This window comes from Numida meleagris, chromosome 17 (genome assembly GCF_002078875.1).
Source record: "Numida meleagris isolate 19003 breed g44 Domestic line chromosome 17, NumMel1.0, whole genome shotgun sequence".
NCBI lineage: Eukaryota > Metazoa > Chordata > Aves > Galliformes > Numididae > Numida > Numida meleagris.
The window spans coordinates 9,489,321-9,514,288 of record NC_034425.1 but is presented as its reverse complement, the minus strand read 5'-3'; the positions used below and the strand labels follow the sequence as shown (position 1 = coordinate 9,514,288).

Genomic DNA, 24,968 nt, shown 5'->3' with positions numbered 1-24,968 from the left:
TTAGTCTAGTGAAAAAGTGCTGCATTGATAGTTTGGTGGAAAATTTTCTGCAAAACCTTGTTGGAGTATTTCAGACTTGTGTGGTAGGTAGGGAAAAAAGCATCAGCTTATGAGAACATGGCTATGAGAACCCATAGGCATGGATGCTGTAATATTAAAGTCCTGAATGAACGTGAAAAATGATAGGCCTGCTTTGCTTTGGGTGTAGGCTTCCGTGTAACTGGCTGGGTTGGTGATAGCATATAGGGTGATAGAGAAGTCCTCAAACGCTTTGTGATTACATTGTTGGAGGACCCAAGGAACTAGGAGAGAAATTGATAAAGAGAAAAGGATAAAAAATCACACAACAAAATATGTCCAGTGCATAGTGTTCACGCTGAATGTGCCTTCAGGATGAAAATTTACAAATCTATTTTGGATCCATAGGAGTTATGTATTTGAGGAAATATTACAGCAGTTGCAGACCAGTCCTGTACTGAAGGTTAAGTAGAATGACTGTGTTATTGACTGACTCTGCTGCTAGCAGAATTTCCTGGGATTAGATGGCAGTGGCACGTTCATATGTTGATAAGAGATGGCAAATAAAAATTGATATGACAGATGGACAGTAATGGACATTCCTAGCAAAGATCCAGAACTCTCTTTGATAGAACTTCCAGAGTAATAACTTAGTATATGGTGCTTCTCTTATGTGTCTATGGCAAACTGTCAGAAAATGTTTTCATGGCAGTTAGAGTGGGTAAAAAGACCTACTGAAAAGTAACTTTCTCATTGTATTAATTTCTGCAGAGTTTTAATCCAGCAAATCTTGGCAGATGTGTGAAGTAATTACCAGTAGTTTATCCAGAGGTAAAAGTGCAGACAGGTAAAGGTGAGATATTAAAAGATAAGCAGAAAGAAAATGGACTTTGAAGAAATGTTTTAACCTTGTGAATCGTCTTTGTCTGTAGAGTTAATGCTGATGTGCCTGCTATCGCGTGCTGTTTTAAAGATAGGTATGCCTGAGAAACTGACCTAATTGTAATAATTTCAGAACATGCTTGTAAAACAATAACAAAGTAAGGTTACTTCTCTTCATTGTTTGTAAAACATCCGAATCCATTGTCTATCACAATTTTGTCCAAAGGAAAGAATGTTTAAAAGTATTTCCTTTCAGTCCTTATTGAAATCATCGACGAGCTAGCTGGTTAAAATAAAACACCTCAAAGTTGAAGTATTTTGACTTTCTTGGAGGCAGTGTATGCTTGTATGCTTTTAATTAAGGAAAGGTCTACAGCAGTAGTGGAAGGCTGAAGCAGTGTGCTAAATGAAAACTGCAGCTTTCCAACCTCACAGTGTTCCCTGAACATGTAATAAAAAGTCCACTAGCATTGACACAATTTAGTTGACTTTGTACTACAGTACTGAAACACCTCTTAAGAAACTATTAAACATAAGGTAAGGGACAAAGACCTAACAAAGGAGGAGCTGAAGCTACAGAAATAAACCGGTGGTTAGAGAGTAAATGGTAAGGCTTCACAGCTGCTACAGTGTGTTAGAAAACAAGAATTATTATCAGGGAGGAGCAAAACCTCAGGCTGCTCCCTGGAGATGGACTCCTGGGCTAATGCAGTCCCTGGAGGATGTGCTCCCTGTTGATTCACTCCCTGTTTTTTATTCCTTTTATAAATTGTGAAGATGATAAAACTCCATATAAGCTTGCTTTTTGTTTTCTTCTGTGGTTGTCCAGGAATATGGCTGCAGGAATGTTTGAGAAAGGAATTAGTTCGATTCCTCCTTTCTCAGGAATGTTACGTTAAATACATTTGTGGAAAAAATTAAAATTTATGAGAAGCGTAATGGAAAACTCATTCCCAAGTAACATAAAACCCATTGCAGAATAAATGTAGTTTTTTGGCTGCAGAGGTAAATTGCTCTTTAATTAAAGAAGAATCATCCGATAGCAAGCAAAGTCATCCCAAGCAAATTATAATCATTTGGAATAAGGCAAAACGAATACTTTGTAAGTGACACTGGAGGTTTAGAGGGCTGAACGTTTTACTGTCCCAGTGGTTTAAAAGAGCAAATCCTACAGCTGCTACTCTAAGCAGAAAAACTCCACCTTATTGCTTTATGATGCTGGATTTTAAAATTGAGGCACCAAGGGGATTTAGATTATAGTATGTGACAGACTGTGCTCTCGGTGCATTGACACTCTTCCCCTTCCCCCTCCCCCCAGAAATGAGAACAGTTGGTATCTGAAAAGTAAACATGTGCAAAAATATATTTATTACTGAAGGGGATCTGTTTCGCTCCGTACCTAAGAAATCCAACATTTACTATTCCAAGCAGCAGATATTTTGTTGCGTTTCTATGTGAACACAAACTGACATTTTCATAGAGCTTGTAATTTGTTCAGGCAGTTCTTGCAATTCTGTTAAAGGATGGATAGTCCGTAAGATTCAGAAAAATAGGTTGCAAAGGAGAAAAGTTTTCTGGGAAGGAGCACCCACGTATGCGGAGAGGATGAAAAATAAATAATAATTAAAAAAAAAAAAACACTAAAACCTGCACAGATGATTTCTTAGATTTCAGTAACTAGCAAAAAGTATCTAGGGAGCTCACAGCACAAAATCTCCAAAAAAGCAGTCTACAGAAGGAAAAAATAGTGGATGTCAGAAATGGAGCTCCTAGTATCAAGCACCTAGAATATTCTACACAGAATCCAGGAAGAATAACGTACTTCAGTAAAACACTGAAAAATCTAGGAAGTGTGAGTGCCTTCAGAGCCAGGGACAGATGAGCAAACGCTTGCAGAAACGTCTCTAGTTTTTGCTGTAACTGCCCTGAGAGTCAAGTCCTGCTGCACAGCATGGAAGGGGAGCTCCTGCCGAGCACAGCTGGTGCTTGGCCTCAGCAGCCTTGCGCTGATTACTTAAAGAATAACTCCCTCTAAAATCATATATGACATTTTCAAGTACATACATATCTAATAATGCATAGTCACATGCTTTCTCTAAATCAGTTACTAATGTAGAGAAATGGAGTGATCTCAGTATTTCTTGTGGTCTGAACTGTTAAGCTATTCAATTATTCCAGAAAGATTTGATGTAAGTTGTTTTGGGTAAAGTGTAAGTGATCAAAATGATGGCATAAATAAATCTGGGGAGGTCTTTCATTTATTTGACATGACAGTGACCTAGCATTTTCCACCTGCACTGCTGATGCAAATATTGCAGTAATCTATAGAAGGTAAAAGCAAAACCCTGAAGCACAGTTCAAAATCCTGCTTGGTGCGTGAAATTTAGTCTCCAGTTTTATAAGTGGTTAAACATTTGTTCTGAAGGATCATTCAAAGTCCAAATTGTATCTAACGATTTTTTGAGATTATAAAATTAAATGACTGTTCCTATAAATTGCTGTCATTAGTCTCTCTGCTAAAAGAAATAAATATGTAATTTTTCCCGTGCCTTTTTCTTAGTTTGTACTTTAAAAAAGGCCATAGCTACCTCCAAGTGCAATTCCCCGTTTGGGCAGTAACTAAGCTTCTGTGGTTTATAGACCAAGGGAAGCATGCTATTACAATTTCTTCAAAATTAAAGCTTTAAAAATTTAATAAATTAAAATTTTCCACTTTTGTCTGTGCATTCACACTTAGATGTATAATATAAAGTATAAATTCTTCCCCTTGCAAAAAAAAAATCCGTCAGGAACCGCATTTGTATTTCCACTGCTAATCAAGGTGCAGGGCGAAAAACAACGTTAATGGTGTTTATGATATCAGAAGCTGATTGCATGTGAAGTAAAATTCTTTATTGCTGATATAAATTTTGGGCATATATAATCTGATTTGTGTAAACATTTTTTTTCCCTAAGGGAAGGAAGGATAAAACAGGCTATTTCTGGAATCTAATTTTCTAAGCATGGCAGCATGGCTACAGCAGCACCAGGTGTAAGACTGACTGCACGAGGGTCCTGGCACCACCCAGCAATGCAGCCATTCCTGCAACAGAGCTTTACTTGCTGCACAGTTCAAGTATTGATTTATTTGTATGTGTGGTCATCAGTTTATTGTTGCTACTCCTTCACTTGATTCTGTAACTTCTTTTGGCCATTGAATGTTGGGGTTTGTTACTCTGCAAGCATATATTACCCCTGCAGGTCACTATCTATAGCCAAAAATTATACAGGAAAGAATGGAAGTTAAAATGCAATTGTTCCACTTTGAAAGTGCGAAAGATGAAACTGTTTTTGAAGGTCACCAAGGTCTAAGACGCATTTTTAGCAAGTATTGTAGTGTAAAATATGGAATTAAAAAAATATATTTGTTCCTTACTCTTGGACAGCCAGCAATAAGTTTGCATTTTAATCTGCTGGCCCATCTATTATCTATCAGCAGAATAATAGTTACATCTGTATAACTCTGATGCTTTGAACTGTTTAGGAATGAATATATAGAAGAGTTGGAAGAAAATAACGGGAAATCTGAGAAGTTTAAACCTACCATTCTGATTTTCAGTGTTAGATTTGTTGGAAAATTACTTGCTGTATCTCAGGAAACCTGCGGATATTTTATGTTTTGTAGCTTAGGTGCACCTTTATATTTTTCTGTATAGCTACTGGAAGCCATTGGCTTGTTCAGTCGGTGTGCACCCAAAACTTCTGTCCCCTTCCCTCACATGAAAGCCGCCCAAGGGGCAGCAGGGCTGGGCAGGATGGCGGCAGTGGGGCTGCACTGTGCGTGGGGTCTGCAGGGCTGAGCGGCTCAGTGGGCCCTGTCTGCGAGATGGGAGAGCAGCTACATGTGACTTGTTGGGGATGGAGGCTCGGTTATCTGCTGATCTATGTTCAAGGTTCTGCTTTGCGCAGGGCGGAAGTCTCAGAGCATTTTGCTCAGCCCCTTTAGCTTCTGCTTGCTCTGAGCTACAGCCCTAGAAGTGAGGCTGCAGGTTGACAATTTGACAGGCTGCGGTGTCTGAATACTTCACCCCATGTTTAGAAGAACAGACTATGGTTAATTATTGTGTGCTACTTCACGTAGTGCTTCTGGAACAATATAATCCGTTCCTGACAAGAAAATATACAGTAAACTGAAGTATATCCTTTTATCTTCCATTTCCATTTATACCACACTGGTGTCACCTACTGTTTTATTCCTGGGTTCAGGTGCAGTAAATGCTTTAGCATTTAGTCAACAACTCTTTTGCTTTTGCTTAGCAACTTGCTTTATCCGCTCATTTTTCTTTGGGGAGTATTTTGGGAACATTTAAAAATATTTTTGATGAGTTTCACTTCACCAAATAGCATCAGTTTCCAACATGCCTCCCTGCAAGCCCTGCTGCCTGGTTATCTCAGCAGTGCTCTTCCTTGGGCTGTAGCCCCCAGTGGACCACATTTTAAACCGTTTTGTCACCACGTAGCATTAAAAGGAGATGGACTGGGCACTCTGCTCCCGTGTCACATCTCTGTTAAAATGCCAGATTTTCTTATGCAGTCAGTTGAGAGAGGAATAGAATTTGCAATGGACAATTCAGAGCTTTTGAGCTGGCAGACCATAGTCAGGTGGTCAGTTTGTGCTGATACATTGTTCCCTGCCATTTTGTTTTATATTAATCTGCAATAAAACCCACCTAACTGAAATTACACAATTTGATTTTGGTTTAGAAAAACACAGTAGTCAATGTTAGTAAGTGTGGCTTTTGAGCTGTATGAGCATCTTGTAACATTTCTGGTGAACCCCACCTGCAGTCTTTAGGGCAGACAGAACTGCGTGTGTTCTTGCTCCCAACGCGTGTGTTCACCTCCCTCTGATTGTGAATTACTCACGTGAACAGTCTCCTTACGCTGCAGTAATGACAATACCTCCACCTCTTCCTGATTTATATTCTATTCCTCTAGCAGTTTAATTCATTATCCTATTGACTTTCTCCTCTGAAGCTGAACATTAATCTGAAGGTTATAGAGATTTTACTAAACCACCCTTCCATTAGACATGTGTTCCCTCATCTGGTACTACCCTCGGAGGCTTATTTTTCAACATTAATCAGCATGGGAATACAGTAAACTTATCTTCTGGGTGCAACACTTAAAAATGGCCCATATCATTTCCACTAGAATTTCCAAAATGTAATACAGATAGCCTATGTCAATGGACATCACCTGCTGCTTCAGTGCACCTTTCCTGAGGAAGGACTGTGTCCTACCATGTAGTTTGATGAACAACTTTGGTAGAATCCCAAATCCTCACATCAGTGAGGATCCCAGAGGGAAAAAAAGCAAACAGAAAACCAGGCTTGGGTGGAGGAACCTAAATATTGCAGAAAGAAATGTGTGGGGATGACATGCTTTTGTGCAAGATGGGCCCATTGTTCAGAAAAGGGGGCAGAGACCTGAGCCAAATGTCACAGAGAGGCACGACTAACATTTATCTTTGGAAGAAGACAGAGCCTTATCAAATAAAAGGAGATGTGGCTGGCTCGCAGCTTGGAGCAAGCTGTACGTTTAGGGTCGGCCTACAGTGCCTACTAATTCCTCTGATGTGCTGATTGACTTGCTTTGTTTCGCCAGCATCACTGAAGTCATAATGCATATATGGTTACATCAAAACTATTCCAGGAAAGTTTTTCTGCTTGGTATAAAAATACCAACAGAAGCATTTTGGGAGAGGTTATTCAGAACTACACAGGCAAATCAGAGGTGTGCAGAAGGTCTCCGTGACAATATCACTGTTTCTGATTTAGCAGTTGAGATCATTCTAATTCTGCAGCAGACTGGATTAAATTATTTCAGCTGGCCTGATGCTTCTCACAGGCTGTTTATCTGTCAGTCCTCCGTCTAAAAATATCAGAAGTTGGATTTGCAATGCTGATCCCTCTGATAAGTAATCCTTCACTATCATTCAAAGTTCCCTGCGCATGTAAAATTTGCCTGATTTCATGTAGAAAATGTAGTAGTAGAAGGCTGGTATTTCAGAATTTCTAGCCTCCTTCTCCCACCTTTTTCTTATATTTTGCTTCATTTTGTATTGGCTTTTAGCAGCTGAAAAAAATAAATCTTGGTTTCAAACTATCTGGATAGATGCAATATATATTCATTTATCTAGATACTGTGTGGCTATCATTTTATTTCTTACGTAGGAGGTGAAGTCATTTTGTGCATATAACGTCTGTCAGTAGGTTTTCAGAAGATGACTTGATGGGCAGAGAAGAATAAATCTTTGTTTTGTATATGTGTATCTATATTCTGGACTATGGGCTCTTGTTTGAAAAGTGCATAACCTCTAATAATTAAGCTCCTTGACTTTCTGCCTCTATGTAGATGAGACTACTACAATGCACAGCCATGAAGTACTTGGAGTAAAGTTAAAGGGTCCCACTTTCTCAATGAACCTTGTAGATTCAGTTACCTTTATTTTATTTTTTGTTTTAACAAGGTAGACAGAGCTTGAACAGCAGCACTATTCTGCTGTATTCTGTGTTTCTTCCTTTCTGAAAGGAAGGTGGTCTCATTAAGTGATACGGATGCCTATGTGTTGGAAGCAGTTTTGCATGGAGGTGTTAGGCAGCAGACATGAATGACTGGTGTCTTAGTCGTGGTCTTTGCTTGAGCCAAGATTTTCTTTTAATTGTTGCACTATAGTAGGACGCTCGCGCAAAGAGTAGAGAATTGAATGCACTCAAGTATGTATCTGAAGGACAAACAAATGCTCAATTTATTTAAGCATTCCAAAGCCTTTCATTCTTTCCATGTTAGCAATGTTAAACATATTGATGATAATCTGGTAACTCAATTTTAAAGCCCTTATATTGAAACTATTCAAGCATTAGTTCAGTTATTCTGTCTACTGAAGTGATCATTAGGGGCTACAAGGTAACCAGATCTCTCTTGACAGCCTTTAACACCACGAGCGTGGAAATGACAAGCCTCTCAGTATCATTCAGTCCATGGTACGTTTTGAAGCAAATTGCTATTTCTAGATGTTTTTCATTTCATGGTACCACTCCAGTGCTCTCCAGCTTGCTGAGTGCCTGTGCACTTCCCCATGCCTAAAAAGCATTCTAAAAACAGGGCCTCTTGCTCAGTACGGATCTTAGGCTTGATTTCCAGATGTGTAAAGAACACTGCTCATATTTGAAAATATAATGGATCTGCTTAGTATCTTCAGCCTTCCCTGGATTTGGATTTAACTTCGGTCTGGTTTGAACCAGTCTAAGTTTGCCAGTGCTGTTAGGGAGAGGTGCTCTCTCTCCCCCAGCTGCCCAAGGCTCCCCTCCTCTCTCCAGTGCACTGATTTTAATGTGTGCAGGAGACGTCAGTGTCAGTGGAAATGAGGGTCAGAAGCAGATGGGAGGAAGGAAAAGGAGGAGGAGCGAGCTGAAGTGATCTCCTGGATTGGATCACCCTGCTTGGGTAACTCAGGAATTGTTTCTGTAGCAAGACAGAGGTTGCAGTAAACTCCATAGTTACTTTGTACAGAATAAGAACTGCAGCAACAAGGTCATGCTGTGTGTCATGGGCATTACTGCACAATCAAATGGTGTAATCCTGCAATGATTTTTCTCTGGTTGCCTTCACCCGCTAAAGCCCAAACCAGAAAACCTCCACTGCTGTGGTTGCTGCACTATCTAAATTAAATTAATGTAGTTATTTTTCTTTATCCTGTCTCCTCTGACAGTATCACAGGAGTGATAATAATTAGCAGCAGCTTTCTTGAAAGCATATGTTACCTTACAAAGTCATGTACTCTATCATAAAGTCAGCTAACTTGTCTATAGTTTTGTCATTCTGGTTGCTGGGAGCTGTAAACATTACATCTCTTAGTGCGGAGAGCTTATTGAAAATAACTTACTCCTACAGACAGCACTTGTATGGGTGAATGTACATCCTAAGAACACTGTCAGCTGCCATCCTTCACTGAAAATTTGCACCTGTGCTATTCAACGTGATTGATTTGACTCTGTGTTTGTGCTTTGGAAACAGTGTGTTTTATAAATAAGACTTAACTGTGAAGATACAGATCCAAATTGATAATTAATACTTGACCTTACTGGAGCTCACCTGTCTGACTGCCCAAAATGGCTATCTGAAACTTGGAAAAGCACATCCTTGAAGGTTAGAATTCATCTCACCATCCAAAAAGGGGGCATCTACTCTAAGCTACTTGGCCAGCTGTTTGTCTGCTCCCTTGACAAGGCAGATGCATTTCCACTGAGTGATTTGTCCTGTCCTAAGAGATTTGTCTCTTGCTATCAGGAATGATCACCCTCTGAAGATGCCAATCTTCTTCCATTCACTGCAGGAGGAATTCAGATAATTAGATGAATCCTTCATATATTGTGGATCCAGCTGTGTGCATCACTGACTGGCTGACAGTGGTTTCCACTTAGCTAGATTTTCTGCTTTTATTAATAAAGACTTGAGGTCTGCGATAGCAAATAACACCAAATATTAACAAAATGCATTACTGCAGTAAGTCAGAAATTATAGGAAGGCGATGACCTTGATCTAGAAACGCCAGAGGGAGCACTGCGGATAGCGGAAGCTATTCACACTGTTTCACTGTTGATGCTGGCAAACAAAGTTAAGAAGCTGACTTTTCTGTTTAGCCAATAAATGGAAACGAGCACTGCCTGGAAGAGACTCAATGCATTTAAACTAGGGCTCCGGTTGGCAAGTGGGACAGCTCAGCTGTGCATTGTCTGGGGTACGTCCTCACTGATTTCATGGAAGACTTTGTGGGGAACTCCAGCAGTGCTCGCAGGCACTCAGGCATTCGGTGATGGTGGGCAGCTGGGCCAGCAGCATCTGTAGCTCTCCCAGCTGAGCAGCTGCTTTGCTACCCTGCTCTCCTCCAAGAAACCATCAAGTAGCTTCACTTTGAAGTCTCACTGCATCATTGGGTATTTTGATGTGGACCTTCTTTTGGTTGGTCAGCGGTATTTCAGGCGTAATAGGACAGTGGCTCAAGTGCAGGTGTTTCATGTTGATTGTTTCAGGAATAAAAATATATTGAGGCCAAAGGAATGTTAAGTCAGTGTTATCCTGGCTGCAAGAAAAAAAGCTGAAGGAGATAAACCGTCATGTCTGGTCTCCAGAGAAGAAGGTTAAGGTCTTTCAGTCCAATGCCAGCTGCACTTATTGCTGCGCTTCAAAACTTCTATTTTTGAAGTCACAGAGCCTAGTTAAGTATTAACATCAAGCATAGCAAAAAAAAGTTTACTTTTTGCTATAGTCCAGGAGTGATGAATTTCTAACTTGTCTATTGCTTTAAAAACACCTGAAGCCATACTGATACGTTATATTGAGTGCAATGGTGTGCTTCAGCCAGATACTTCTTGTGCAGTCAACCTGCTTTCATTTGGAAATCTCTCTTCTGTAAATCTGATTAGCAGAGCAAATACCTGGTTTACTATAAAACACCTGACTTTCAGCTCTTAAAGGAGCAATACATTTTATGCACACATCACCGAATTTAAACAAGGCAGCCAGAAGTCAGTGGTGTAAAGCATGAATAATTTCATGAAAAAACTGCCGCTGGTTATGGTACGTATCTGTGAAGCTTATCAAAGCAAATAATTGCCATCAGTTATAACATCGTTTGACAATTCTACAGTTAATGTCCCACTCTTAAATTACTGCTGTTGCACAGCGCCGAAGAAAATAACACTCATTAACTGTCTCATCACCAGAATCTGTGATAGATAGTACAGATGGTAATTTATTCTTCCCCAACAAAGTAAGTTCTTTGCTGCAAAAAAAAACTATTCATTTTGATCTTCTGAAAGAAAGGTAACAGGATACTTGCAGAGTATCTTTAAAAATAATCCCTACGATCATTCTGAAGCATTGCCTTATCTGTTAAGGTATGTGGAGTAGAGAGGCTGGCAGTTAAAGGATCCACCAAAGCATACTTGGTTGCTTTGTGGGCAGTGTATTTGTGAATACAAGGTGTCCATGAGTACAGCTACACAGGTTCTTTCTAGATACAACTCACACATTTAGCCATGCGTAGGCTGGGAAAAAAAATAATACAAAAACCGAATTCCACACTGGATTAAGGGAAACAAATTTTTTGTTAGAAATTGGTTCACAAATACCTTCAGGTGGAAATGAAAAGCCTGCCATTTCGTGCTGCTTCATTTGTCACTTGGAATATGTTGACATACCTCCCCAGAGAAAGCCTGTCCATTGAGAAGGTGCTCTGAGCCCTGGCTGTCTTCACTCCCGAAGTGTAACCGGATTTCCTCTAAGCGGTGACTGTACGTCATCGGCCCTCCAGAGATGTTGACCAAATGCTCTTTGTCTAATCGTAGAGAAACATGTCTCCCTGTGTTATACATTGTCCCGCTGACCTAAACAAAATAGGGGACAAAAAACATTTATTTCAATATCACTTGTAATTCCTTGAAATAGATTACTTACAATGCAAGCTTTTGCATCCTACACATCATTGAAATGTAGCAATGTATCTTATTACTGTTGTGTGGTGCAATACACAACCTGAGGATGTACTTCAACTTGGGCGTGAATATTACGCTGTATATTAAAATATTTTGCTAAATCCATACGTAGATGTTCTATCCAGGGGCACTTGGTTACCGCCATGGGTGGGACTATTATACTTCTAAATAAGTAGGCTTTTAAAATATTTCTGATGCAATATCTGAATAGCGACTTCATTACTGAATTTCTCCACTGAAAATGGGAACATTTCAGCTGGCATAAATTATTTAAGTACACTTGAACAAATCTGAAATTTAACTCATTTTTTTCTTCTTTCATTATTCATTACAAAGTTATCCAAAAGTAAAGGTGCTGCAAAAGCAGAGAGGTAATTATTCATAAAAAGGGAGCCCGGCTCATTCTGATGCTGCAGGTAAAACCTTTCTCTGTCCTCCTCTGCAAGGCTCTTTGTTCCAGATATTTTACGTCTACAGTTGCCAGATGTTTTAGCCATAGTGGTACAGAATTAATTATGGGTTGATGAAGATCTCCAGTTCCTACTACACCTCAAGCAGCTGTAATGCTCTTTAAGATTCAACTTTATTTTTAAAAAGACTGAATGGTACGCTTCATTTGAAAACTGATTTCCATTTTCTGTAATGAAGAAGAAAATGATTGTAGAAATCTTTTTTTCATATGGAATACAATCCTGTCACATTTACCACTGTCACAGGAGAAGTTCCTACAGCAAGAGGTTCTTTAACTTACACATCATTGAAAAGTGAAATGTGCCAGCTTGAGTTAAAGTAGGAGAGTGATTTATTTAAGAATGTTCTGCGTGGATGCAAATGCTACACTTGAATAACATTCATTTATGCTAAGAAGAGGAAGGATAGCAATAATATGCTTTGTTGCACTTCAGTTTAAAATTAAATACATGACTATTATGTATTATATCCTATACTACATCAGTACTGTAGTAATTAACATTGCTGGAGTGTCATTTTATCTGTAATAGTAATTACAGAATTTAAATGACCTGTTTTGTTGCACAGTATGTTGTAAAAAAATTATACTGCAGAAACTGTGCGATGCAGCTCAATGAATGAGATGAAGCAGGTTTTGACTGTCGTGGTTATTTTGAACTTTGATACAGGTGCTCTATATTTTGTGTATTCCAATTCAAAATAAACAGTATCAAATGGTTTTAGAAAAGCAGTAAACACAAGCATTCCCATTCATCTCCAATAAAACACAATGATTTTATTTGTAACTGCTCCTTAGTTTTCTGCTTGACTTTGCATGTCAAATAATTAAATACCAAGTTTAGTTTAACATGTGAAAGGTCAGTTCATTGAATCCAGTTTCAGTACACTGCATATGGATGACATGAAATTGCTAACAATGAGTAAGAAATGCCGCTGAAAAACAAATAGGGGGAAATGGCTGAAAGCCTCTTGTTCACATCTGAGAGCTCATGCTTCACCGAACGCTCAGTTAAATTTAGCAGCAGAGCAAAATATTCAGAATCCATTTTCTTACTTAAATTGCCACAAATCTCAAATTAGGTTACCATTATTTTCTCTCTTTAGGTAAAAGTGACCCAAATAACCTCTAATATGAATCAAATAATTCTCTGTAGAGCAGAGAGGGGAAATGATAAGAGACAAATTCATGAGCAGGAGTAACATTTGTCTTTCTCATTTTCCCCTTCATAAAGACGCAGTGCTTGTAATGAGATTGCATTGACCATTTTAAAACAGGATTTCCCTACATAACTGTAATGAAATGAAGTATCTGACATGCCTCATTTCCCACCTGCAGCAAGGGGCGAGCGACTGAAGTGAAACCATAAGAACCATCCCCATAGGCATGTGAACTCGTCACCGGGAAGGACAAAATTCAAGATGTTCAGTATCAAAAATGCACGGGCCTTCTGCCCCACTAACAGCACCTGAGCTGTTAAGACCACTTGCTTTGTCATTGCACGAGCTTGCCTTTTTTCATCATTTTTAGGTTTAACTGGGGCACCAGTTCTCTTGTTCCAAGTGAGTGCACAGGGGAAGGGCCACGTTTTGCAATCCAGACCCTGGGCAAATGGCCCCTGACACGTCCGTGCCATTTCTCCTGTACCATCGAGGCTTTTATGGCATTTCTGTTTAGGGCTTTTGATCGCTACAAGAACAAAAGTGTCTTGCATTTGCCATTTACTCAGATGACATATGAATGAAAGATGGAAATGCTAAAGAATTTCATTTTATTTTTAATTTCTGGAGACTTTCTGACTTGCCATGTTTGTACAACAAGGCTATGCCCGATCATGGGAGGTATCATCAGACTGCTGTCTGAAATTCTCGCGGTGCAGGATATTGTCTGGTTTATATACAAACTGAACATCTTATGACCTTTAAAAGTGTACTTTTCAAGTACAACCACTTACAGTTACAGGGCATGGTGCAGTCACCTTCTGTTTGCAAGCTCAGAGTCTACAAATGCATTACACTCAGTAGGAAAGCACTGTGCAGGAAACATGAGAAGTTTGGCGTTGTTTTCAGCAGAAAACTCCCTGTTGTGTTTTCTCTATGTAAATCTTTATCTGTGACTGGAGAAAAAGGAGATTCTGATCCTACTCGTTATGTGAAGATACTGACAAGAGAGGGACTTTCTATACTGCATGGTACTGAACCGTTACAGTGGTGGTGCAGTCACTTCAGAACGTGAAAGTCGCTTGGTTTGGCGGACAGTGAAGTTGCATTGCGGTTTTGTAGGGTGCTCTCTGTTGTGCACCCTGCGCAGGGTACGGGGTGGGAAGGCTCCAAGGGGAAGGTGTGGGCTCTGCCTGGTACGGGAAACAGTATCTACTACTCAGAGCATAGTGTTAACTGTGGAGTGGATAAAGTGTTATGGGGTAGTTACAGAGTAGTTTAAAGGGGTAATGTAGAGAGGGTAATGCCAAAGCTCTGCTGGGATCTGTGTAACTGTTACCTTCAAGTGTGAAATTAACCTTTGGGGCCAAGTCCTTCACAGCCCTGGCCTCCGTGTTGCTCTATTACTAAGTAACATTTTTGTTCTGTGTTTCTATTTGATTTAAATGTACACGCAGTATTATTTAAACAAGGTTAGGTGAAGATAAAACAGCAAACGAGGTTGGGGGAAAAAAGCACTAATTGCCCCTCTTCTGTTTTTCAAAATAATCAATGTTCACGTTTATCTCATGCACTAGAAATAAGACTGCACTAAAGAAATATATTAAGACATCCTTAAAAATCTGAGAAAACAGCTACATCCAACATTTTCAAAGTTAACGGTCCCACCACACTCTTGAGTTGACCCAGTTTTCCTCAAACACTGAGAAATGTTTCCAAACTGGTAGTTTTACCTATGGCAAAATCCCCAAGCAGAACAGAGAGTGTTGATGGGCTTCAACCTTAATTGTGGAATATTTCAACTTTGGTAGACTTTAATTAAATTATTAACATATTCCTGATGTAGTTATTTTCTATTTAATCTCATTCATTTTAATTCTTGCTTCACAGAGCTTTGTGCACATAATTCCCCAGCAGCATTATTCTCTCTTTATCTTGATGCAAGACAGCCACACAGGCACTCTAATATATGCAGTGCTGCATTTCTAAGTGAGATCTGGGTACTCGTGTATCCGTGTAACATGCTAGTCCTATGATCACAGAAAGTCCAGATTCTGCTGCTTGATTGTTGAATACAAGGTCGGCAGAAGCACATAACTAACAGCTGCGAATTCTTTGGTGCACGTTTATCTTGAAACATCGCAGATATTTATGACTGTTAGAAAAAAAAAATCTCTGAAAGAATTTTTTCTGATGTTGCTCTTTAACCCTGCAGTTATGGAAGCATTTCATTGTGTCCTAGGTAACCACGTATCTCGTTTGCTTACTCTTTTCTTCCCAAACTAGTCCTGAACTAAGTATTTTTCAGAACTTTCATGTTCTACATCACTACATTATAGTCTATGAAAAAACAGCTTTCAAAAGGCTGTGCAGGAAAAGCAACAGAAAATAAAGCATGTTTGGGGGGTAAAGCCGTGCCAGTAACATAAGCAGGGAGTGCAAGAGGAAAGGCGAGGGAGCGGAGCTGGATTCTGTGCCTTCATCTCGTGCTCTGCTGGCGGCTCATTGTCACTGCTCTTCAGCAGCTCTCTGCTTCCCAAGGATCTTTACAAAATAGTGAAATAGTCTCTCAGCATTTTGGATTTATTCAGGTAACAGTGGTCTGAAGATCAGTTCCAAGAATATTTTTTCACTTGTATCAGTACCTGTCAGTATAGCAGCACTGAATGTAAGGAAGCAAGAAAATCAATTGTGTATGGCTGCCTGCTGTGGTGTCCTTGGATCTTATCTGGGGTTTTAGCTGTTTCTTTCTTTGGGATGAAAATAGATACAGTCCAAAGAAAGCCTAGCACCGTGTAGGGAAGCAAATCACTAACTATTGAAGAGTGTTTTGAAGATGTTGTAATGCCCTGGTTTTACATCCTACAAGAACCACGTTTCTATCATCCGCTGCATGGCTTCCATATTCTCCCCTTGAAGTCTTATGTTCTTGCAGCTCCACAAGCTCCAGGAGCGATGGGCTTTCTGTGCCACTAACAGCACCTGAGCTCCTAACACCACTTGTTTTGTCACTGCCTTTGCTCTCTGCCATTCGCTATCAATGCAGGTGGCCCAGTGACTGCCTGGATTCTATGGGCAGGAGCCATCAGTTTTCTGCTCAACCTGTGGCTTTAAGAGGTTCATGGAGGGAGCAGAGTTCCATGGAAACATGAAAATATCAGTACTAAGATTAAAATAGCATCTGCCATCTAAGGGACTCAAAGAGCTTCACAATTGCAAAAACAAATATGCCATTGTCTTCAGTCCCACTGGGATATGTTAACATTAACTCCAGGTTGTTTGCTTTTCTTCCAGACTCCTAAGCAGCATTGTCCCATTCCCATGCAATACCTCATGCTGTAGCTCAGGTCACTCAAGCCCGAGTTTCTAAGTATAGCAGCAAACCAAATAATGTTTTTCTGAGTACTCCAAGCAAAATCCTTTCTCTTAATGATTTTGTTGCTGTTGTTGTTCTTAGTATCTTGATCAGACCTTGCTCTGCAATATGAAATATTGTTCTCATGGATTTGGATTGATTGTACTGTAGTACATCCCTTGTATTTCTCTGGTGCAGAACAGTGACTTCTTTAGGGTTAGAAAACAGAGTTTCCATAGACTTCAGGGCAAGCATATGGTTTGGAATCTGACTTCAGGGACCATGGCTGAGCATCATACTGAACTAGAAATTCAGATGTAACCCACTAAGGCACACTGCTTAGTTCTCTGCAGCAGAATTACCTTCTTTTACTACAAAGCAGCAGTTGTACAAGAATGTATATTTTCTTAATATTGTGCTTATGGCATCCCCTTAGTTTTAGAATTAGTTTTATGCTGCTGCCTCAATTTTCTATCAGTTGTTAACACAGGACCTATGCTAGAAAATAGAAGGATATCCCAGTGTTATTCTTGGGAGATATTTAATAGTTGTTTAAAAAGGTAGAACTATTTTTTAAAGTTGTCTCTTCAAGAAGAGATTCATATTAAGTAGGAGACAACTGTTGTGTAGATATTCCAAACTATCACAGAAGATTGAGAGGGCCACATCCTTGCCCGGCTGTGTTTCTGTACACATACATAACAACTTTAATACTTTGTTTTCAAACAGTTTTTTTTTTTCCTACAGAGAATTCAAGCACATTTGGTAAATCTTTGTACGTTTGAATATTTATTCTTCATAATACTTTTTCCCTACCTTCATCTTTAAGCTCTACTTATGCAACCTTATGTAAGGAAACTGTTGAAGCACTGCGAGCATAACAGCATCTTCAAAATTATGTTTGCGATAAACAACACGCTTCTTGACCTTTTAAATCATGATCTTCTGTGGATTTGCATAAAAAGATCTCGCCATAGATGCATATTCTTAGTACTTCATGCCTTGTATTTTAGATTGCAGCTGTTTCCTGCAGCCTTTCCCTGTTGCCAGCAGAGAGCACTGTTGACCCATCTCATACGGCCACCACCTCTGCCACGGGGACTTCCACAGCCAGGCAGAAAACTAAAACTGAAATAGTTTGTTAGTTTGGGTTGGTTCGTGACACGGCCTTATTCCATGTCGTTAGTTTCAGAGAGGGTGGTTTGAGCAGAGGCACAGAAGTGAAGGGGCTGCCGCCAGGAGGAGCCGCACACCGAGTGCCTTTCTCCGGCTGCAACACAGCTTTGTATCTCCAGACAAAAAAGAAAAAAAAAAGTTTTGGCACAGGGAGAAAATTAAAGATAAGCAAATCACAGAGTTTTGCTACAGTACCGCGAGCTGGGGGCAGCTGTGACATAATTACTGAGCTTTGAGGCACAGCAGGCACCGCCATCACCAGTATCTGATGGGAAAGGGGCAGATGGGAAAATGTAAGAGAAATGGGCAAAGATTAAAATGACCTTTTTGTCTTGTTCGTTGAAGTTTTGAAAAGGAAATTATGTTAATGAGTCTAATTAATCCATTTACCTGCTTAATGTCATGTGGCATGTCTCAGAATATGACACGACACATGTTCTTTAAGGCCCCATTGTCAGTAGGAATCCCTCCCATTCACTGGGCTGCAGTTCTCCTGTTTACTTCCCTTAAGTGACTGATCTGAGAAATCTTGAAACAAACTTCATAAATTAAATATTCAGGCTTACTGGCTAATGAGCACAATATGTCAATTTTTCAGTGATCAAAATAACGTGCTTCAATAATGTATACACCGTTCTGTAACAAAAATATAATTTTAATAGGGGACCCGCAGGGTCGTGGTTAGCCTGAGATAATTACGTGCCACGGATGGGGAGGAATGAAACTGATCCTAGGACATTGGTAATACCCCACAGAGCCTATATGTCACACGCTGCCTTTTAGGGATAATAAAGCACTTTATTATATTTCCACTACTACATTAATGCAATGATTTTTTCTTGTTAGTATCTATGAAGTCCAAAGCAGATGCAGCAGAATTTATCGTGACTAGCTTAATAATTGCTGTGTGTGTGTTTATGTTTACTGCTCTCCTTCGCCTAAAATATCCCAAATACATTTAAACTATGTGTAGCAGATGAATTCGATCCCAGAGCTTTCACTAGATTTCTAAATTAAAATTGAGTTATTGAAATAAGCAAGCAGAAAAACTGGCTTTTGTGACTGGACAGCTTCTAGCAGTGCTGGCTGAAAGCCTTTGGGGACCAGTAAGGATTTTAAGTGGGAGATACATCTTGATTCTGAGAGCTTCCTCTGTGTTGAGATCCATTATATGCTGTTTGGTGTGGAAAAAAAGAATCATTAAGAATGTTTTGCTGTAGGAAAGCAGACTGGATCACAATGTCCATCATCTACTGTGTAGTGTCCTGAAACCTACAGCCTGAAGTTTTGCTGGCAAACTGGAGCATGGAAGAGGAATGTGTAAAAACAAGTTACACTGCAATGTAGCCTTAGAAGACTTCTTTTTGTGCAGCAGAAATGTGCAGTATCAGTGTTGACAGCATACAGTTATTTAGGTAAGGTGAGAGTAATCAGATTCATTTTAGCTTAGTAAAATGGTGACGGAATTGTGTCAACTTCCGAGTTACACGTGGTCAGAGGTAGGATGGGTTGTGGACTCCATCCTGAGATGGCTGGCAGAGGTTTTATGTGAATACCCAGTAGTGCTCCAGCAGCCGTCCCAGATGGGTCTTTACTGTGGTAGAATCTGGAGTGACTTTGGTTTATTAGCAGAGCTAGAGCTTGTTGTGAGGTGCCACGTGTCTGCAGCACACTCCAGTGCTCAAGAAAGATGTCTTGGGTCTTCCAATCTAGACATGTGCTGCACGTCTGCAGGAGCAGGCTCTGTGACACGCAACCCTGCGCTTCCACTGCCACGTTCTTCCCACTGATGACAAGTCCTATCCCTTGGCATGACGATTATAAGCATAATGTGAAAGTGGAGGGAAAAGTTACATTTGCATGCTCCTTTTCATTCATTAACCTTAGTTTAGAATTAGGCTAAGTCAATAAGTAATTGAGAGAATAACTGAGGCTTAGAGAACCCATTACCCTAATTCAATCCAGCAATCTGTAACAAGATTGTAGTTTGAAGAATCCTCATTAAAATCTTTCTTAAGAATAATTTTTGTCTCTGATGAAAGGATGTCAGAGCTGCCTTTTTAAATCTGAAGGCTTAAGTACATTTTCAAAAGGTACGGAAGCATACAAACTGATGAGAAATTCAGACAAATGAAAAGTTACTCTTTCTGTTTTATATAGGGCTTTAAAAAGTAAAATAGAGTGTGTTAAAATTCTGAGGCTCTAATTGAGTCACTGTTTAATGAGTGAGCTTAAGATGCACTGACGTTCAGAGAGTTCTTTGGTTGGAATGGCAGCAGCTTTCCAATGGCAGCAGAGGGACCATCTGACATGCAACTGTATATGGAACAAAGGGGTGTCACTGAATTCCTCCCTGCGGAAAAACTGACACCCACTGACATTCATTGACACTTGCTGAAAGTTGGTGCATGTGAGCACTGTGAGGGGTGGGTGGTGCCTTTCAGCAGTGGCGACAGCAACATGAAAGACATGCCACATTCCAGATGGCCATGCAGACTGTTATAAGTGTGGCACACAGTTCTTGTTCATCTCTGGCAAAAATACAGCGGTGGACGGCTACGTTGAAAAATCATGTTTTGCAGCTGGGAATTTGCTCTATCAAATAGTGTTATTGTGCTCTTTGTATCTGTTGTAGTTACCACAGAAAGAAATAGAAGGCATTACTTTTGGAGTGACCTATGTATTTTTCATTCTAAGCGGTAAATAACAGTGTAGGGAAGTGAAGTTTATTAACACACTCACCACTTTATTTCTAATGCACTCGTCACATCCATCCATCCATCTACCTATGCATATGTAGATATGCATTTCTTAATAAGCATTTATCTGCATATAAACAGAAGAAAATATTTTCTTTTTCGCTAATTTCTGTGGATACAAAAAGAAAGAAAAATGCTGGTCCTCACACACAGGCCTAGATTAATGAGTTGGCAAAACCTTCCTGCTGTTGTGCATCCAGAGCATTAGATTGCTGTCTGAATGACTGAGAAGCACATGGCTTCCTGAGCAGGGTGAAGGATGCGCGTACCAAGTTCATCTGTTTTATGCCGCAATCAAAACATACCATTATTAAGTTTAATGACACAATTTTACAAGAGTCTGAAAACACCATTTCTCTAATTCTTTTGCTGTCAGGAAGGTCTGCGTTTCTATGCCTATTAAATTTTCATAAATCCTCTAAAACCCTTTGAGCACTTGTCCTGGTTTTGGCTTGGATGGAGTATGGTGCTGGTATGGTGCTGTGCTCTGGATTCAGGATGGGAATAATGTTGGTAACACGTGATGTGTGAGTTGTTGCTGAGCAGTGCTTACACGTGTCAAGGACTGCTGGCTTCCCATGCTGCCCGCAGTGAGCTGCTGTGAGGGCAAAGCAGCTGGGAGGGGCAGAACCGAGACAGCTGACCCAGAGCGACTGAGGAGATTCCCCATCTCGTATGGCATCATGCTGGGCACTGACACCAGAGGGCTGCTGCTGCTGGTGGCTGGGCATGCTTGGCTGGTAGCAAGCAATTGCACTGTGCTTCACTTGATTGTCTGATTTCCCTTCCTTCTCTTTTGTTACTATTAAACTGTCCTTAGGTCAACCCAGCAGCTCTCACGCTTTTACATTTTCCACTTCTCTTCCTTATCCCGGCGTGGGGCTGAGCACAGGGCTGGGTGGTGCCGAGCTGCCCAGGGCTGCACCTCTGTGGCTGTGGAGCTCCTGCATGGCCCAAGCACTGACACCTGAGAAGGGAAATGGCAGCACCTGATGCTGGCACAGCCAGAGAAGCACGGTAATGCCTCCCTGAAATTCCAAATCAGTGGAGACGGAAAGGAGAATCAGTACAGCTCAGCTTTTTAGCCAGGAAAGGGATAGAAGTTTTATCAGCTTTTTTTTTTAGCAGAACTGTAGCAAGTTTTTGAGAGCAGTGTATTTCAAGTTGCTTCCCAATTCACTGCCAGGGAAAAATGCATGGTTACTGCAAAATAGTTTCCCGAGCCTTGTATCTCTGGAGGTAAACTAGTATTTAGATAACTTGAAATTTGACCTCAATAAAATTCATTACGTGTCAGGCAAATCCTTTGTGACATGCAAAAACCATAAGCTATTCTGCCTAGTAGCAGTTTTCACTTTTATTTTTTTGAGCGATGGAAGAGAGCTGCTTTGTCCTGATTTCTCTAATTCTTTAAAGAAGGTGAATAACTTCACTTTCCCAGTAACAAATGTTTCTCTTTCTGTTTACCAGAGGCCTGTTTTACCTTACTCATTTTATTCACCTCAAAAACATTGCTGTACTTTTTTATGTTGAGAAAAGTGGAACTGCAGCAAAGACAGAAAGAAAAGAAAAATAAATCCTACTCTTATTTTTCTCTTCTAACACTGCGCTTTAAAACCAAAAACAGTAACCAAAAATATTTTAAATGTTCTTATGTTCTTACTAACTAGACAGAATGTAGGTAGAAATTGAACTGGAACTTTCTAAAATGAAGATCAGAGGGAGTATTTATTATATGACATTAGTGAAAAACTTAGGACTTGTGGTATTTCTAACAATTTTAGATGCGCTTGGGTTCTGAATAATGGGTCTGCCCCAGAGCTCCTGGAATCTGAGGGCAGTACCTGCTTTTAATATATAGTTGGTGACCGATGGAGTCTAACATAAAGACAGGAAATCTTTACGGGTCTGCACTAACAGAAAAATATCCACTCCCCGATGCAATTGGAAGATTTGTAAGTCTATTGTGGCTTATGTCTTATTATTTTCACACCAACTATTTCTAAAGCCTAGATGATGCCTAATAAACAACTCCTTTAATCATCTTTAAAATGACAAACCTGTTGATAAATTGAATTTTCTCCAACAAGATATTGCTATATTGATTTTAGTACTCCATTTTTAATAAGCAGAGACTGTTTGGAATTGCCTGCTATGACAGCCTGGAAAGTAGGGCATCAACTGACTTGGCAAATGGCTGAATTTATTGGGGAAGTTTTTGCTAAAACTCCAATCCGTTATTCTTTTATTGTCGACATTCACTTGCAATAAGGACGTTGGACCAAATCTGCTGCATATAAAAAATGGGCAGATATGTCTACCTAGAAGTTTCTGTGGTAGATTTCCTTTTTTCAGGAACAAAAGCCATATCCTCCCACCCACACCTTAAGTCACCAAATGAAGTTCTTCCTGCGGGCACCTTTCTGACAGCCCCATCCCTGCTGCGGGCGCCTCGCTCCCCGAGCAGAGGGCTGATGCTGCGCAGCACGTCCTACACCTCAGAGCTGGAGCCATGATTTCATTGTGTGAGGACAGACAGATACATTCTTCCACCTGGCCTGGGTCCTGTTGCTGAAGCCTCAGGGTACACACAATACTTCTAGGATAACATTGTGGCTAATCACAGAGAGAAAAGGTGAAACGCAGTGGCTGGGTCCGTGCGCGGCATTCAAAAAGTCCTTTGTAATTGCAGAAGTGTATTTCATCTACTGTTGGAATTTGTCTTTCTTTTCTCTGAACATATGAAAGCTTTGCACATGCCAAGGAATATAATGGTGCCTTTAGACATCATCTCCTTAGTGAAAAAGTTACGTACCTGATCGACAGTAGTTCTCTTTGGTTAAAGGGGCAGAAACTTTCTATGATGGTGGCATCACTGGTACTACAGGAAATATGTAAGTTGGAAAGAATACGAAATTCTTCCATGCATTAAACTTGAATAAGATAAATGTAGGGACAAAGATTCTAAAATGATTCCGTTTGAGAGAAATGTTTTTGATATTTTAACTTCCACCTCAAAAGTGACTGTAGCTGGTGCCTTAAAACCACATTTTTGTGCATGCACAAAGCTGTTCTTGGACTAAAAGCATATCCTTAATTATCACAACACATAGGCGCCTATTGGCACGTCCTGCCAGGGTTATGTACTCACTGTGCAGCGCCTGGTATTGTACAAAAGCTTTCTTTTGAACCACAAAGCGATTACTGAACAAACTGTGATATAAACAAGCTGGCAACTGACAGTGCAGCAATGAGTACTGAGTAAAAATCTGAACAAAAACGTCATGGCCAAACACCTGTATGGGATTTCGGGTTCCTGGTTTAAGTACTATTGCTTGTTTTTTTCTTTTTTTTTTCTTTTCTTCATTTATATATTAAAAAAGCTTTAATGCTCTTAAACCCATGCCTCTCATCCCTTGTATGCCCTGTCAAGCGAAAGCAAGACAAAATGAAACCAATAACTTCTAGGAGAAAAATTCCACTGTCTAGATCAGCGTTCCTCAAGCTCGCGCCTGATGTTGGCGCAGAGATGGAGAACATCGGAGTCCGACTGCCAGGCACAGCCACGAGCGGCTGCAGGCTGAGGGCCGGGCACACACATGAACCAGAAGTGGCTCACAGATGCTGAAGGGCTGAGAAATACTGATCTAGGTCAGCTTCTCCCACATTCAGGCGCTTGAGCAGACGTGACCTGATTCTCAAAAGCACTGAGTAAATAGAAATCTGGAAATGATAACATTTCAATAGAAGGGGCTGCTCTTCACATACTAGGAAACTCCTAAATGTGCCCCTCAGGCTACGAGGAAAATGCTAATCCTGATGTTTTCATCTGTGATTTTCTTCCCTTTGTTGCTCAGTGATTTGGTTGGTTTGTTCTCCCTTTTACTCTCCTATATATTTGGGTAGCTCTCAGTTATAACTGTAAGTGCTTTTCCTGTGATACTTGTTCCTCTGTACCTCTGAAGCAAGTCAAACACATCCAGGAAGGTCCCTAGGGTTTTCTGTTCTTCCGAGGAAACCATTATCTGTTCTGTCTGTCTCTTTGTGATGTTTGCAGAACTTCTGAATACTTTCTGCAGTTTGCTTCCTGCAAGGTGCCTAAATCCTGACAAAACATGTAGCACAGGAATGTGTGTTTTCTTTCCAACTAATAATGTTCAGAAAATGCCCAGCCTTTCATTTCCATACAGTGGGGCATCATCCAAGCTCACATTTTTCTCCTGACCAAGGCTGTTCAGCAGATTCCAGTAGTGCAGTAAGAACATACAACACAGCAGCAACCAAATATTCGCTGTCAGCACTAACCTGCCTTTGCTTCTGAATTTAAAAGGATGAACGTATCCTTTTGTATCTATACCCTGAGATTCTCCTATTGAAATCAGCAAAAGCAAGATTGGGTGATAATTGTCCAGAGAGTTAGTTGTAAATTCCAGTAACTCTTTATAAAAAAAAAAAACAACACCCTGTCCCTGTGGAAAATTCCTATTTAGCTGTAGGGAAGCCTAGAAGGGTCTATAGAAAGTACTGAGAAAAAGCCCATTGTGATTATTCTTTGGGATTCTGAAGCTATTTTGCTACAGTATTTCATAGGGATAGAATTTTCTAACATTT

The 24,968-nt window shown here is 40.2% G+C and overlaps 1 protein-coding gene across 4 annotated transcripts in view; it reads right to left on the bottom strand.

Annotated features, from left to right (window-relative positions):
* CA10 (carbonic anhydrase 10) overlaps nucleotides 1-24,968 on the bottom strand; it is a 164,692-nt gene that overhangs the window by 26,739 nt on the left and 112,985 nt on the right. For all 4 annotated transcript variants that reach the window (XM_021415047.1, XM_021415048.1, XM_021415049.1 and 1 more), the window contains one exon: nucleotides 11,145-11,330. In XM_021415047.1, coding sequence (XP_021270722.1) covers nucleotides 11,145-11,330 — 186 coding nt within the window. The remainder of the gene's footprint in view (nucleotides 1-11,144; nucleotides 11,331-24,968) is intronic.